This window comes from Hippopotamus amphibius, chromosome 16 (genome assembly GCF_030028045.1).
Source record: "Hippopotamus amphibius kiboko isolate mHipAmp2 chromosome 16, mHipAmp2.hap2, whole genome shotgun sequence".
NCBI lineage: Eukaryota > Metazoa > Chordata > Mammalia > Artiodactyla > Hippopotamidae > Hippopotamus > Hippopotamus amphibius.
The window spans coordinates 60796822-60812545 of NC_080201.1; the positions used below are offsets into that span (position 1 = coordinate 60796822).

Here is a 15724-nt window from a genome sequence, read left to right on the forward strand (position 1 = left end):
GCTCTTTTAACCTTTCCCTGTGCCCTCCTTCTTACCACCTTGCTTTATCACACCTATTCTCAGTCATACCCCACTAACTCCAATTTTCTCATCAAACTCCCCCTGCCCTCACCTCTTGTGGCAGGACTCAAAGACTTTTTTTCTAGTTTTTTTATTATGGTAAATAAAAAATAAAATTTTTACAAGCTTAACTCTTTTTAAGTGTACAGTTTAGTGGTCCAATACATTCATATTTTTATCCAACCTAATTACCACTATCCATCTCTAGAACTCTTTTCATCTTGCAAAACTGAAACTGTAACTCCCCATTTCTCCTTCCCCAGTACCCCGACAACTACCTTCCTACTTTTATTGCTATGATTTCTATTACTATAAATATCTCATAAAAGTGGAATTGTACAGTATTTGTCTTTTTGCATAATGTTGTGGCACATGTCATTATTTCCTCCTCTTTAAGCCTAAATAATATTCTGTTGTATGTATATACCACTTTTTGTGTATGGTGTGAGAAGTTATTCCAGTTTGGTTGTTTTGCCTGTAGCTGTCCAGTTTCCCAGCACCATTTATTGAAGAGGCTGTCTTTGCCCTATTGCATCTGCTTGCCTCCTTTGTCATAGATTAATTGACCATGTAAGTGTGTCATGTGGGTTTATTTCTGTTCTATTTATTCTGTTCCATTGATCTGTATGTTGTTTGATCGTGTGTCAGTACCACACTGTTTTGATGCCCATCGCTTTGTAGTGTAGTTTGAAATCAGGGAGCATGATACCCCCAGCTTTGTTCTTCCTTCTTAAGATTGTTTTGGCTATTTGAGGTCTTCTGTGATTCCATACAAACTTTATAATTATTTGCTCTAGTCTGTGAAAAATGCCATTGGTATTTTTATAGGGATTGCATTGAACCTATACATTGTCTTGGGGACTATGATATTTAATAATACTAATGCCTCCAATCCATGAATACAGTATTTCTTTCTATTTATTTGTGCTGTCTTCAATTTCTTTCATTGGGCTTATAGTTTTTAAAGTGCAGTCTCTTACCTTCTTGGTTAGATTATTTCTTATGTATCTTATTGGTTTTGTTTTTTTGTTTTTTTGTTTTGTTTTGTTTATTTAATTGGCTGTGTTGGGTCTTCATTGCTGCACATGGGCTTCCTCTAGTTGCAGCGAGCAGGGGCTACTCTTTGTTGCAGTGCGTGGGCTTCTCATTGCAGTGGCCTCTCTTGTTGCAGGGCACAGGCTCTAGGCGCGTGGGCTTCAGTAGTTGCGGCACATGGGCTCAACAGTTGTGGCTCACAGGCTCTAGAGCACAGGCTCAATAGTTGTGACGCATGGGCTTAGTTGCTCTGTGGCATGTCATATCTTCCTGGGGCAGGGATCAAACCTGTGTCCCCTGCATTGGCAGGAGGATCCTTACCCACTGTGCCACCTAGGAAGTCCTATCTTATTGTTTTTAATGCAGTTTTAGATGGCATTATTTTCTTAATTTTACTTTTTGATATTTTATTGCCAATGTAACTTATGAATAATTTTACTTTATTGCTTAACTATTTTACCATTAAAGTTGTTCCTATGTTTTTTACTTTTATATTACCCCAAACACTTACCAAAAACTTAAGCATCTTATTTTATTTTTTATTTTTTATTGAAGTACAGTTGATTTACAATGTTGTGTTAGTTTCTGGTGTACAGCAAAGTGAGTCAGTTATATATGTACACATATATATTTTTTATTATAGGTTATTACAAGATATTGAATATTGTTCCCTATGCTATACACTAGGACCTTGTTGTTTATTTTATATATAGTAGTTTGCATCTGCTAATGCCAAACTCCTAATTTATTCTTCCCCCCACTTTCACCTTTGGTAACTAGAAATTTGTTTTCTAAGTCTATGAGTCTGTTGGTGTTTTGTAAATAAGTTCATTTGTATCATATTTTAAATTCCACATATAAGTGACATTATATGATATTTGTCTTTCTCTGTCTGACTTACTTCACTTAGTATGATAACCTCTAAGTCTGACCATGTTGCTGCAAATGGCATTCTTTTTTTATGGCTGAGGAGTATTCCATTGTGTATATATACCACATCTTCTTTATCCATTCATCTGTTGATGGACATTTAGGTTGCTTCCATGTCTTGATGATTGTAAATAGTGCTGCTATGAACATTGGGGTGCATTATCTTTTCAAATTATGGTTGTCTACAAATATATGCCCTGGAGTGGGATTGCTATGGTAACCCTACTTTTAGTTTTTTAAGGAACCTACATACTGTTTTCCACAGTGGCTGCACCAATTTATATTCCCACCAACAGTGTAGGAGGGTTCCCTTTTCACCACACCCTCTCCAGCATTTATTGTTTGTGGACTTTTTAATAATGGCCATTCTATACAGTGTCAGGTGATATCTCATTGTAGTTTGGATTTGCATGTCTCTGATAATTAGAGATTTTAAGCATCTTTTCATGTGCCTGTTGCCCATCTGTATGCCTTCTTTGGAGGAATGTCTATTTAGGCCTTCTGCCCATTTTTTGATTTTTTTTTTTTATATTGAGCTGTATGAGCTGTTTGAATCTTTTGGAAATGTGACCTTGTCAGTCACATCATTTGCAAATATTTTCACCCAGTCTGTAGATTGTCTTTTCATTTTGTTTACGGTTTCTTTTGTTGTGCAAAAGCTTATTTTGATTAGGTCCCATTTGTTTAATTTTGCTTCTATTTCTTTTGCTTTGGGAGACCGATCTAAGAAAACATTGCTACAATTTATGTCAGAGAATGTTTTGCCTATGTTCTCGTCTAGGAGTTTTATGGTGTCCTGTCTTATATTTAAGTCTTTAAGCAATTCTGAGTTTATTTTTGTGTATGGTGTGAGGGAGTTTTCTAACTTCATTGATTTACATGAGGCTAAACAGCCTTTTTTGTGTGACCCTCAGAAGTCACATCCTTTTGGTGGTTCCCCAAGTGAAGAGTGAAATGCTATTATGTTGTTTACCCAAACATTTAGCTTCCATCCTATATTGTATGTTCTATTTAAGCGGTTTTGGGGGCATTTTATATAAGCAGGGTTTTTGCTCACCTGAGCTGAAATGAGAAACTATCCATGGCTATTGTGATTTGACCATAAATTGGGGAATTAATGAATGGAAAATCAAATAGTGGCCTCCAATCTGCCCATTGCCACCTCCATCTTTCCCAGTTCCATTCCTCCCCTCCTCTCCCCTGTATTTCCCCTCCCGCAGATACATCTTCCGTGCCTCCACCCTTGTGAGCTGTAGCCATGCACCAAACTCCACTCACTCCTCAACTCCACTCAACTTTTTCAGACTTCTGTATTACATCCTCAACCTCCCTCCTGTCATTTTTTGGACATCCATCCATATGTGACTCCAGTCAGGCCCTCCTCACCTTCCTACCCCCCTGCAAACCACATCATTTGAGCCTTTATTTTCTTACCCTGCATCAACTTCAAAGTCAAATATCTCAGCCCATTCCCTATGTACTCCACACCCACACCATCAAGAACCCCAGTCCCAACTCTTAGGCATCCTCAACTAATTCATAAACCCAATCCATAACCCACAGTCCTTACCACAACCCTATTTCATCCCTAACCCTTTCTCCTGGGCTCCTTGGCTCACTCATGCCCAACATCCTCCCCAGCTTCCTCATTGTCTTGTGCCCATTTTTTTCTCCTCTTGGTTATTATTTCCTCCAGGCTTCATGTCCTTTTTTAGCTATTTCTGCCTTGGTCCACACTATATTTCCAGCATCTGCCTACGCCACATGTATTCCCCTTCCTCCTCTCTCACTATCATCTTAATCCCTCAAAGACAATAAGTCTCTTGGGAGTTTTACCAACCACTGACCTTTAAAATTTTTGCCCCCGAACTCCTAATTCCTTTATTTCCTTCATTCCCACGGAATCCTGCACCTGTGTTTCTCTATACCCATTGTGCCTCATACCCTTCACTTCGCTGCACACTTTGCCCCCTGTACCCTCAAAACCAGCAACGCACTTTAACCACTCTGGGATTTTGCATACTCCTTTCTCTTTATCCTTCTGCCTTTTCTCTTTCCCTGCCCTCTCTCCCACACTCCAGGCTTTCTTCACCATGGTCTTATTTCTGTACCCCCTTTTCTATGCCCTGTCTCTCATTCTGATCTACCACATACCCATTCACTGTCATGTCCCTGAGCACTCTACCTTTCTTACCCCCTGACCCAGCTAAGGGGGTAATGCGCATAGCAGTTTTAAGGCTGCATATAGCAAATATTGTCTGTTGGTTGTTGCAGGGTTGAAAGGATTACAAACAATGGAAAGGACTCCTTTTTCCTGCATCCAGAAGTCTGGAGATACAGCTATTCTTCTGTATATGAACATGTCTTCCAGAGATACATACACAGGGACTGTGTAAGTTAATTTTATAAAAGTGAATGTGACTGTGTGATTTCATATGAATGTGTCATGTGTCTTTATGAATATGATGTGAGTTTATATGTGCTGAACATGTGCATGACTGTGAGTTTGCACCTGTAGTTGTGTAAGTACGTGCCATATGTATATGTATATGTATGTGAGTATATAGGAGTGTGTGAGTGTGAATGCACATGTGTGTTTGCTTCTGCCTGTAAGTGTTTAAATGAGTTCACGTTTGTGTGCAGACTGGTTGACCACCAGTATGGCTTCAACCCCTGACTTAAAAATTGCCAGTGATTGCATCGTGACTGTGAATCAAATGTGGATTTATTTGCAGGGAAACCCAAAAGATTACTGTCAACTCCTAATTTATATTCCTTAATTATCAAAGCATCAAGTGCTCATTGCTGAAAAATAGCACAATTAATTAATGAATTAATTAATGTAGAGCACTCTGCTATTTGATCCCCTTGAATTAAGTAACTGAGCATTGGTTCATCTGATATTTACAAGAATGGTAGAATCTGTCTGTTGAGCCATCAGAGCTAGGTGCTGGTTTGTGAGACACTCTTTTCAAACCTTCTCATTTTTTTCTATGCATATTGTTCTGCATCTAATTCTAATCACTAATGGAGATTAGTAACAGTAAAGTATATTTTCCTGCAACATCTCCATAACTATTGGCTTTGAGTTATGCAGATAAGTCCAATTAATTGACTTTGATTTGTGCAGACATTTTCAATGAGTGATTTATCATATTATTCCTTTTACTTGTATATCTTTGAATATACTTCTCAGGTATTTTGTCTCATTCTATGTCTCTGCCAATACTTTAACTGATGGTTCAGTTCAGTGATTTGAAGATGAGGAAAGCACTAGTTTCAGGGTAGAGAAACATCTCAGGGAAGTGAAGAACCCAGAGGAACACACATCCTTTATGGCAGTCTTTGTGTGATTTAAGAATTTCCAACTCTCCTCCATGTGAGACTCTGTCTGCCTTCAGAGATCATGGAAAAGAAAATGCCTCTTGAAAACACTCCAATTGTTTCCTAAGGGGGCTAACTAGAAACTTGTAATTGTTTTTAGTAATTAACAACTGAGAGAAAAGTTTTCAGAGATGTTCCCAGATCTCAAGCCTACACTCCCATTGCTGCTGCAGGTGAAATGATAATTGTAGTTCCAACGGGAGGGGTGGGGAGGACACAGAAACTCAAACCCATAAATCAGGCTCTGGCTGCCTCCCCCACAAACACATACTGGCTATAATGACCATCACACGGAGCCCACTGTCCTGGCAGCAGCAAGGTGTCAGGTAAGGATGTTCTATTTCAGTGTGAGCAGCAGAGTCTGTAAGAGAGAGACAGGTCAAGAGTCTGGGTAAGTGATCATATCAGAAAGAGGCAGTGTTCTGTGTAGTAACCTGACTCAGTGCCAACGCCATGCAGGAAGGTGGAATAAGTCTGAGACATGAGCTGAGCTAGGAAAGAGAGATGGGGTCCTAGAACCTCCACCAGTCTCTACAGACTCCTCATGCAATTTAATGTAAACCTCTGACAGTGACTGTTGTCACTCAATCCAAGTTATAACAAAACCTGATTTTTAAGGTGCTTAAAAATATTTGTATTTTAAGTTGTAAAATCAATCTGCCGTTGAGTCTACCTTATAGGAATCAGGATGATTAGAGGTTCACCAATAATCCCTCCAGGTTTTCAATAGAGAGTATGGTGAATCTGAAGAAATCACCTAATCCTGTGCAGAAAGTATATCCAAATGAAAATGGCTTGAATAGAAAGGTTTTCTCTAACTCCGGATATCTGATGCAATTAATGGAGACAGTAACTCTGTCTCAATGTGAAACCTTCTTAATGTGTTGGGTAGGGTGAGGTTATCATCATTCTTAAAGTTATGGAACAGTTGACATGATAATTATGAGTTAGAGGCAGCAGCTGGCAGTCTCAGGTTGTTTCCATTTGTTTAAAAAATATGCTATTACTCTCAATCCCCAAATCCAGTCTTTGAATTTATAAAATGCACAAGAATAAATGCCTTGCAGATGCTGTTTTCATATATGTCTTGTATGTCAGTATCATTCACAAATCTTATTTCTTTGCTACTTTTCACTTAACTCTGGAATTAACAAATAGATAAGTATGTGAATTGAAAATAATAATAATTTAGTTTTGGCTGACACTGTTTTATCATGTATTAGTGTTTTATGTCCCAAAGTTTACGGCATTATATGTGCTTTATTCAATAAGTCCTGTGATAGGTGCCATTATGCCTGCTTTTCTGACATAAAAGCAAGAGTCTTTCTGTTTCCATCCTAGTACGGAACCATTCTCATCTTCATGACATTACCTTGTCCTGGGGCAGGTTCCTGCCATATTCTACTGCCAGCAGTACATGTACATGTAGTAAGGTATCTAAAGCTTCATTCATAGTACACAGTGCCCTACAAAACAAAACTTTAGAAAAATGGAATCTTGTTATAATGAAAATATAAAATACTACCAGTCTAAAATCAAATAACAAGTTGTGAAAACAAAACTAAATGTAGATCTGGATTATTATTTGAATACAGGTAACTGGCTTTTTGGCAGAACTGGTGATTCAGTGCACTATCTTTACCAGCCTGATGGGTTTCAAGTCCTCAATCTGCCCTATGCAGCAGATTTCAACAAGTACGTAACCTCTCTGTGTTACCCTTCCCTGTAAAATTGAAGTCACAGAAATCCCAGGCTCATGGATTTGTGAAGAATGAAGTGATCACATGGAGTGCCTTCAACGAGTAAGTTTATATATAAGTGCTCTTTAAAATTTATACATTCAGCCCCTTTAAGGCTGCTAGTAACAGAAAAAACATAAAGTAAATTTTTCTAACTGGGAACTAATAGTAAATGTAGAAGACTGGAATTCAACTGACACAGTTTATGTAGCCCACGCCTCATATTCCCATGCAGGACTTTCTAACCCACAAGACAAGTATCAGTGACTGTGCACTGAGAGGATGGCCAGCAGCGACTGGACAATGGACATGATCTTCTTAACACAGACTGTGGTTGGAATCCTGGGGAATTTCTCACTTCTTTGCCATCATATCATCCTTCCCTTCACTGGCTACAGGTTAAGGTCCACAGATTTGATTCTTAAGCACCTGATTGTAGCCAACTTCTTGACCCTCCTCTGCAAAGGGGTCCCCCAGACAATGGCAGTGTTTGGGTTGAAACATTTCCCCAGTGATTCTGGATGCAAACTTCTTTTCTTTCTTCACAGAGTGGGCAGGGGAGTGTCCATTGGTAGCATCTGCCTCTTGAGTGTCTTTCAGGTGGTCACAATCAGTCCCAGGAACTCCAGGTGGACAGAGCTGAAAGTAAAAGCTCCCAAGTACATTGCTCCCTCTATTTTCCTGTGTTGGATCCTGCAAATGCTGGTAAATGTCATTTTTCTTCTCCATATGCATCGCACATGGAGTGATAGAAACATCACAAACAATAAAGATTTTGGATACTGTTCTTCTGTTCGTCATGACAAAACCAGAGATGCATTGTATGCAGCACTGCTATTATTTCCTGATGTTTTATGTTTGGGGCTTATGCTCTGGGCCAGTGGCTCCATGGTTTTCATCCTGTACAGGCATAAGCAGCGGGTCCAACACATTCGTAGGACCAGAGCCTCCTCCAGCATCTCTCCTGAGTCCAGAGCTGCCAAAACCATCCTTCTCCTGGTGAGTACCTTTGTCTACTTTTATACCCTTTCCTCCATCTTTCAGATTGTCTTGGCTCTTCTTGATCATCCCAGCTGGTTCCTTCTGAACATCACTACAATCGCAGCTGCGTGCTTCCCAGCCATCAGCCCCTTTCTGCTCATGAGCTGTGACTCCAGTGTACACAGCCTCTATTTTGCCTGGATGAGGAATAAAAAACTCCCTACTACCATGCAAAATATGTGAATTGTATATATTTCCACAATGCCCTATTGCCAATTCATTCATTGATTCACCCTCAGAGTCCTAACTAAAGTTTGGACTCTCAAGGGAACAGTAACAGGATGTGTTTGAACATCTTCAAAATAAATGACATTAATAGTATCTTCATGAAATATAATTATCTTGTATATAATTGTATTGGAGTTTTTTTAATACTTGTAGAAAAGAAGTTCAGAATTTATCCAATAATAAACACTAGGTCTTGAAATGATCTGCATATAGTGAAGTCTTCAAGTGTGTAGTTTTCAATCTAAGAGAAAAGGTTTCCCAGAAATGAAATAGGAATGAACTTATAAAGGTAGACATGAAAATGGATCAGCGTATACAACAATCATTAAGAAAACTGAAGAAATTAATGTCCTCACAGAATAAAGCATCACCTGGTGCGGACTGGAGTCTCAAATCAGTCTGTCAGGAGAGCCTTTGAGAAAGAGTTATGAGTTTTATAGATAATATCCTTAGAGAGTCAGCAGTATGTATTGAAAATAGGGTGTTTTGCAGGGAGATTAGCACATTTAAATATTTTCATGTAGAAATGGCCAGGTTGAAGTGAAGTCCAGTAGAAAAAAACCAAAAATATGTTTCTGCTGATTTTTACAATTAAAATATATTTGACATATGACGTTGTGTAAATTTAAAGTATACAGCATGGTAATATGTTACAGTTATATATTGTAATATGACTGCCAGTGTAGCCAAAATTAGCACCTCTGTCACATTACATAATTATTAAAATTTTTTCTGTTATAACTGGCTTCCATTATTATATTAGTTTCTTTTGTATAGCAAAGTGATTCAATATTTATGTAGATATTACTTTATTTAATATCATTATAAAATATTGGCTCTATTCTCTGTGCTTTAAAGTATGTCCTTGAATCTTATTTATTTTATACAAAGTAGTTTGTACTTCTAAATCTTAACCCTACCTTTCCCCTCCCCCTTTTTCTCTCCCCAGTGGTAACCACTAGTTTGTCCTCCATATCTATAGGTCTATTTCATGTTTTGTTATATTCATCCACTTGTTTTATTTTTTAAATTCCTGATAACATACAGTATTTGTATTTTCTCTGTCTGGCTTATTTAACTAAGCATAATTCATGCCAGGTCTATCCATGTTGTTGCATATGGCAAAATTTTATTCTTTTACGACTGAGTAATATACCACATCTTTATCCATTCATCTGTTGATGAACACATAGGTTGCTTCTATGTCTTGGCTAATGTAAATATTGCTGGTATGCACATTGAGGTGTATGTATTTTTTTGAGTTAGTGTTTTCATTTTCTTCAGATATACACCCAGGAGTGGAATTGCTGCATCATATGGTAGTTCTGTTTTTAGTTTTTGAGGAACCTCCATACTGTTTTATGTAGTGGCTGCACCAATTTATATTCTCATCAACAGGGTACTAGGGTTTTCCTTTTTTCACATCCTCACCAGTGTTTGTTGTTTGTGGTCTCTTTTTCTTTTTGGCTTTAAAAAAAAATATTGACGTGTAGTTGATTTACAATGTTGTGTTAATTTCAGGTGTACAGCAAAATTAATCAGTTATACATGTACATATATCCACTCTTTTTTAGATTCTTTTCCCATATGGGTCATTACAGAGTATTGAGTAGAGTTCCCTGTACTCAAGTAGGTCCTTCTTAGTTATATATTTTATATTTATTTACAAAACAGATATAGAGTCGCAGATGTGGTCTTTTTGATGAAAGCAATTCTGACAGCTATATCAGGTGTCATATCATTGTGGTTTTGATTTGCATTTCTCTGATGAATAGTGATGTTGAGCATCTTTTCATGTGCCTCTTGGCATCTGTATGACTTCTTTGGAAAAATGTTTACTCAGGTTTCCTACCCATTTTTTTTAAATCAGGATGTTTCGGTTTTTTTTGCTATCGAATTTTATGGGTTGTATATATGTTATGGAAATTAATTTCTTATCAGTTATAATGTTTGAAAATATTTTTCCACTTCAGTAGGTTATCTTTTTATTTTGTCAGTGGTTTCCTTTACTGTGCAAAAGGCTAAGTTTAATTAGGTTTCATTTTGTTTGCTTTTGTTTATTTTACTTTAGGAGAGAGCCCACCAAAGATGTTGCTACCATTTATGTGAGAGAGAGTTCTGCCTACATTTTCTTCTAGGGGTTTTATGGATTTCAGTCTTATACACTATTTGGGTCTTTAATCCATTTTAAGTTTATTTTTGTATATAGTATGAGAAATTATTTAAATAATTTTATTCTTTTACATGTAGCTGTCCAGTTTTCCCAGCACCACTTTTTTTTCTCCATTGTATATTCCTGCCTCCTTTTTCATAGATTAATTGACCAATAGTGCATAGCTTTATTTCTGGGCTCTCTGTTCTGTTTCACTGATCTATGTGTCTATTTTTATGCCAGTGCTGTACTGTTTTGATGACTGTAGTTTTGCCATATAATCTCAAATCAGGCAGTTTGAGACCTCCAGCTTTCTTCTTTCTTCTCAAGATAGCTTTGACTATTTGGGGTCTTTGCAGTTCCATATGAATATTAGGATTTGTATTCTAGTACTGTGAGAAATGTCATGGGTATTTTGATAGGGATTGAACTAATCTATAGATTGGTTAGGGTAGTATGGACATTTTAACAATATAAATTCTTCCAACCCAAGAACATGGGATCTCTTTCTACTTATTTGTATAAGCTTCAATTTCTTTCTTCAATATTTTATAGTTTTCAGAGTATAGATTTTTCACCTCCTTGGTTAAATTTGTTCCTAGGTATTTTATTCTTTTTAACACAATTTATTTATTTAAAGTGTACAATTTGATTTTTTTTTCTTATTAGTAATGTATATATGGCAATCCCAATATCCCAATTCATTCCCCCCAACCCTCCCCACTTTCCCCACTTTGTGTCCGTATGTTTGTTCTATACATCTGTGTCTCTATTTCTGCCTTGCAAACCAGTTGATTTGTATGATTTTTCTCTATTCTGCATATATGTGTTAATTTATGATATTTGTTTTTCTCTTTCTGACTCAGTTCACTCTGTAGGACAGTCTCTAGGTCCATCCATGTCTCTACAAATGTCTCAATTTTATTCCTTTTTACAGCTGAGTAATATTCCATTGTATATATGTACCACATCTTTTTTATCCATTCATCTGTTGATGGACATTTAGGTTGCTTCCATGTCCTGGCTATTGTCAATAGTGCTGCAATGAACATTGGGGTGCATGTGTCTTTTTGAATTATGGTGTTCTCTGGGTATATGCCCAGTAATGGGATTGCTGGATCATATGGTAACTCTGTTTTTAGTTTTGCAAGGAACCTCCATACTGTTCTCCATAGTGGCTGTATCAATTTACATTCCCACCAACAGTGCAAGAGCGTTCCCTTTCCTCCACACCCTCTCTAGCATTTACTGTTTGTATATTTTTTTGATAATGCCCATTCTAACTGGTGTGAGGTGATACTCATTGTAGTTTTGATTTGTATTTCTCTATTAATTAGTGATGTTGAGCAGCTTTTCATGTGCCTTTTGGCCATCCATATGTCTTCTTTGGAGAAATGCCTATTTAGGTCTTCTGCCCATTTTTGGATTGGGTTGTTTGTTCTTTTGATATTGAGCTGGATGAACTGTTGATATATTTTGGAGATTAATCCTTTGTCTGTTGATTCTCTTTTTAATGCAATTTTAAATAGGTTTGTTTTCTTGCATTCTCTTTCTGATAGTTCATTATTAGCATATAGAAAAGCAATTTGGTGGTGCAGTGGTTAAAAATCTGCCTGCCAATTCAGGGGACATGGGTTTGATCCCTGGTCCAGGAAGACCCCACATGTCAGGGAGCAACTAAGCCCATGCACCACACCTACTGAAGCCTGCATGCCTAGAGCCCATGCTCCACAACAAAAGAAGCCACCACAATGAGAAACCCACCCACCACAATGAAGAGTAGCCCCTGCTTGCCACAACTAGAGAAAGCCTGAGTGCAGCAACAAAGACCCAATGCAGCCAAAAAATAAATTTAAAATTTAAAAACAAAAGCAGTCAATATCTGTTTATTAATCTTGGATCCTGCAACTTTACTGAATTCATTTATTAGTTCTAATAGTTTTTTTGGTAGTGACTGTAGACTTTTCTATATATAGTATCTTATCATCTGCAAATAGTGACAATTTTATTACCTCCCTTTCATTTTGGATGTTTTTAATTTCTTTATCTTATCTGATTGCTGTGGGTACGACTTCCAACACTACATTAAACAGAAGTAGTGTGAGTGGGCATCCTTGTCTTTTTCCTGATATAGAGAAAAAGCCTTCAGCTTTTCACCATTGAGTATGATGGTAGGTGTGGGTATATCATCAATGGCCTTTATTATGTTGAGATATGTTCCCTCTATACCAATTTTTTTTTAAACGTATTTATTTATTTATTTAATTGGCTGCGTTGGGTCTTCATTGCTGCACACGGGCTTTCTCTAGTTGCAGCGAGCAGGGGCTACTCTTCATTGTGGTGTGTGGGCTTCTCATTGCGGTGGCCTCTCTTGTAGCGGAGCATGGGCTCTAGGCACATGGGCTTCAGTAGTTGTGGCACATGGGCTCAATAGTTGTGGCTCATGGGCTCTAGAGTGCAGGCTCCATAGTTGTGGCGCACGGGCTTAGTTGCTCCACGGCATGTGGTACCTTCCTGGGGCAGGGATCGAACCCATGTCCCCTGCATTGGCAGGCGGATTCTTACCCACTGCGCCACCTAGGAAGTCCCTATACCAACTTTGATGACAGTTTTTATCATGAATGGGTGTTGACTTTTTCAAAAGCTTTTTTTGCATCTATTGAGATGATCATGTGCTTTTTTCCTTCCTTTTGTTATGTAGTGTATCACATTGATAGATTTGTGGATTTTGAACCATCTTTGCATCTCTGGAAAAATTCCACTTGATAACTATGTATGATCCTTTGTATATATTGTTAAATTCCGTTTGCTGATATTTTGTTCAGAATTTTTCATCTGTATGCAAGATATTGGTCTATAATTTTATTTTTGTATTGTCTTTTTCTGGTTTTGGTATCAGGGTAATGTTAGCCTTGTAGAATGAATTTGGGAGTGTTTCCTGCTTTTCAGTTTTTTGAAATAGTTTGAGAAGAATAGGTATTACCTCTTTTTTATATGTTTGGTAGAACTCCCTCTGAAGTCATCTAGTCATGGACCTTGTTTCCTGGGAGTGTTTTGATTATCTGTTTGATTTCACTACCAGTGATCTGTCTGTCCAGATTATCTATTTCTTCCTGATTTAGTAGTAGAAGATTGTTGTTTCTAGGCATTTATGTGTTTCTTCTAGGTTGTCCAATTTGTTGGCATATAACTATTCATAGTATTATCTTATGGTTTTTGTATCCCTGTCATTGCAGCTGTAATTTCTTCCCCTTCATTTCTTCTGTTGTTCGTTTATGTCCTCTTTCCTTTTCTTTCTAATTAATTAATTTATTTATTTATTTATTTTATTGGCTGTGTTGGGTCTTCATTGCCGCACATGGGCTTTCTCTAGTTGCAGCAAGTGGGGGCTAATCTTTGTTGCAGTGCATGGGCTTCTCATTGCAGTGGCCTCTCTTGTTGCAGAGCATGGGCTCTAGGCACGTGGGCTTCCATAGTTGTGGCTCATGGGCTCTAGAGTGCAGGCTTAATAGTTGTGGCTCACGGGCTTAGTTGCTCTGCAGCATGTGGTATCTCCCTGGGGCAGGGATCAAACCCATGTTCCCTGCATTGGCTGGCGGATTCTTACCCACTGTGCCACCTAGGAAGTCCTCCTTTTTTCTTAATGAGCCTAGCTAAAGGCTTATCTATTTTGTCTATCTTTACAAAACAAACAAACAAACAAAAAACAGCTCTTGGTTTTAATGATCTTTTCTATTGTTTTTTGGTCTCTATTTCATTTATTTCCTCTCTGATCTTTTTTGTTTCCTTCCATCTGCTGACTTTTTCCTCTCTGATCTTTTTCATTTCTTTCCATCTGATGACTTTGGACTTTGTTCTTCTTTTTCTAATTCCTTTGGATGGTAGATTAGGTTGTTTTTTTTTTTGAGATTTTTCTTGTATTTTGAGGTAGGCCTGTATCTCTAAAAACTTTCCTATTAGAATTTCTTTTGCTGTGTCCCATTGATTTTGGAAATTTGTGTTTCTGTTTTCACTTGTCTAGAGGTATTTTCTGATTTGCTCTTTGATTTCTTTGTTGACTTATCCTTTTTATTAATATGTTGTTTAGTCACCATATAATTCTTCTTTTCTGATTTTTCCTTCTGAAATTGATTTCTAGGTTAGTACTGTTGTAGTCAGAAAAAAAATGCTTAATATAGTTTATATCCTCTTAAATTTATTGATGTTTGTTTTGTGGCCTAGCATGTGATCCATCCTGGAGAACCTCCTATGTGTACTTGAAAAGGATGTGTATTCTGCTGTTTGGGGGTGGAATGTCCTGTAGATATCTATTAAGTTCAGCTGCTCTGTTATGTCACCTAAGATTACTGCTGCCTTATTGATTTTCTGTTTGGATGACTGTCCGCTGATATAAGTGGAGTGTTAAAGTCACCTACTATTATTGTATTATTGTCAATTTCTCCCTTTATATTGTTCATATTTACTTTATACATAGGTGCTCCTGTATTGGGTACATATATGTTAATGAGTATATCTCTTCTTGTATTGATCCCTTTATCTTGATATAATACTCTTCTTTATTTTTTGATATAGCCTTTGTTTTAAAGCATATTTTGTCTGATATAAGTATTGCTATTCCCTGATTTCTTCTCATTTGCATGAAATATCTTTTCCCATTCTCCCACTTACAATCTGTGAGTATCTTTAGTCCTGAAGTGAGTCTCTTGAAGGCAGCATATTGAAGGGACTTTTTTTTTCTTTAATCAAATCAGCCACTCTGTGCCTTTAGAGTACTTATTGGTGGTTATGTACTCATTGCCCTTTTATTATTTGTTTTCTGGTTGTGTTTGTACTTCTTAACACTTCACTACTTCTTTTTGTTTCTTCCCTTCTGGTTTGATGATTTTCTTTTGTAGTATGTGTGTGTTCCTTTCTTTTTAACTTTTCCTGTGTCTATTGCAAATTATGATTTGTGGTTACCATGGAGTTTATATATGTTGACATATAGTTATATCTACCTGTTTCAAACTGGTAGTCATTTAAGTTTAAACATATTCTGAAAGATATACATTTTTTACTCCCCTCCCCCACATTTTTTGTGTTTGATGTTTGTGTTTGTGTATATAATGCCTGGAGAATCTTATACTACTGAAAAGTAAGGAAATAGTTAAAAGAT

At 37.2% G+C, this 15724-nt stretch overlaps 1 protein-coding gene across 1 annotated transcript; it reads left to right on the forward strand.

The window, feature by feature from the left end:
- The first annotated feature begins 7430 nt into the window (after positions 1 to 7430).
- LOC130838435 (vomeronasal type-1 receptor 4-like) lies at positions 7431 to 8372 on the forward strand. The gene has a single exon (XM_057711518.1). It carries the CDS (start codon positions 7431 to 7433, stop codon positions 8370 to 8372), a length of 942 nt encoding a protein of 313 aa, XP_057567501.1.
- The last annotated feature ends 7352 nt before the right edge of the window (positions 8373 to 15724 follow it).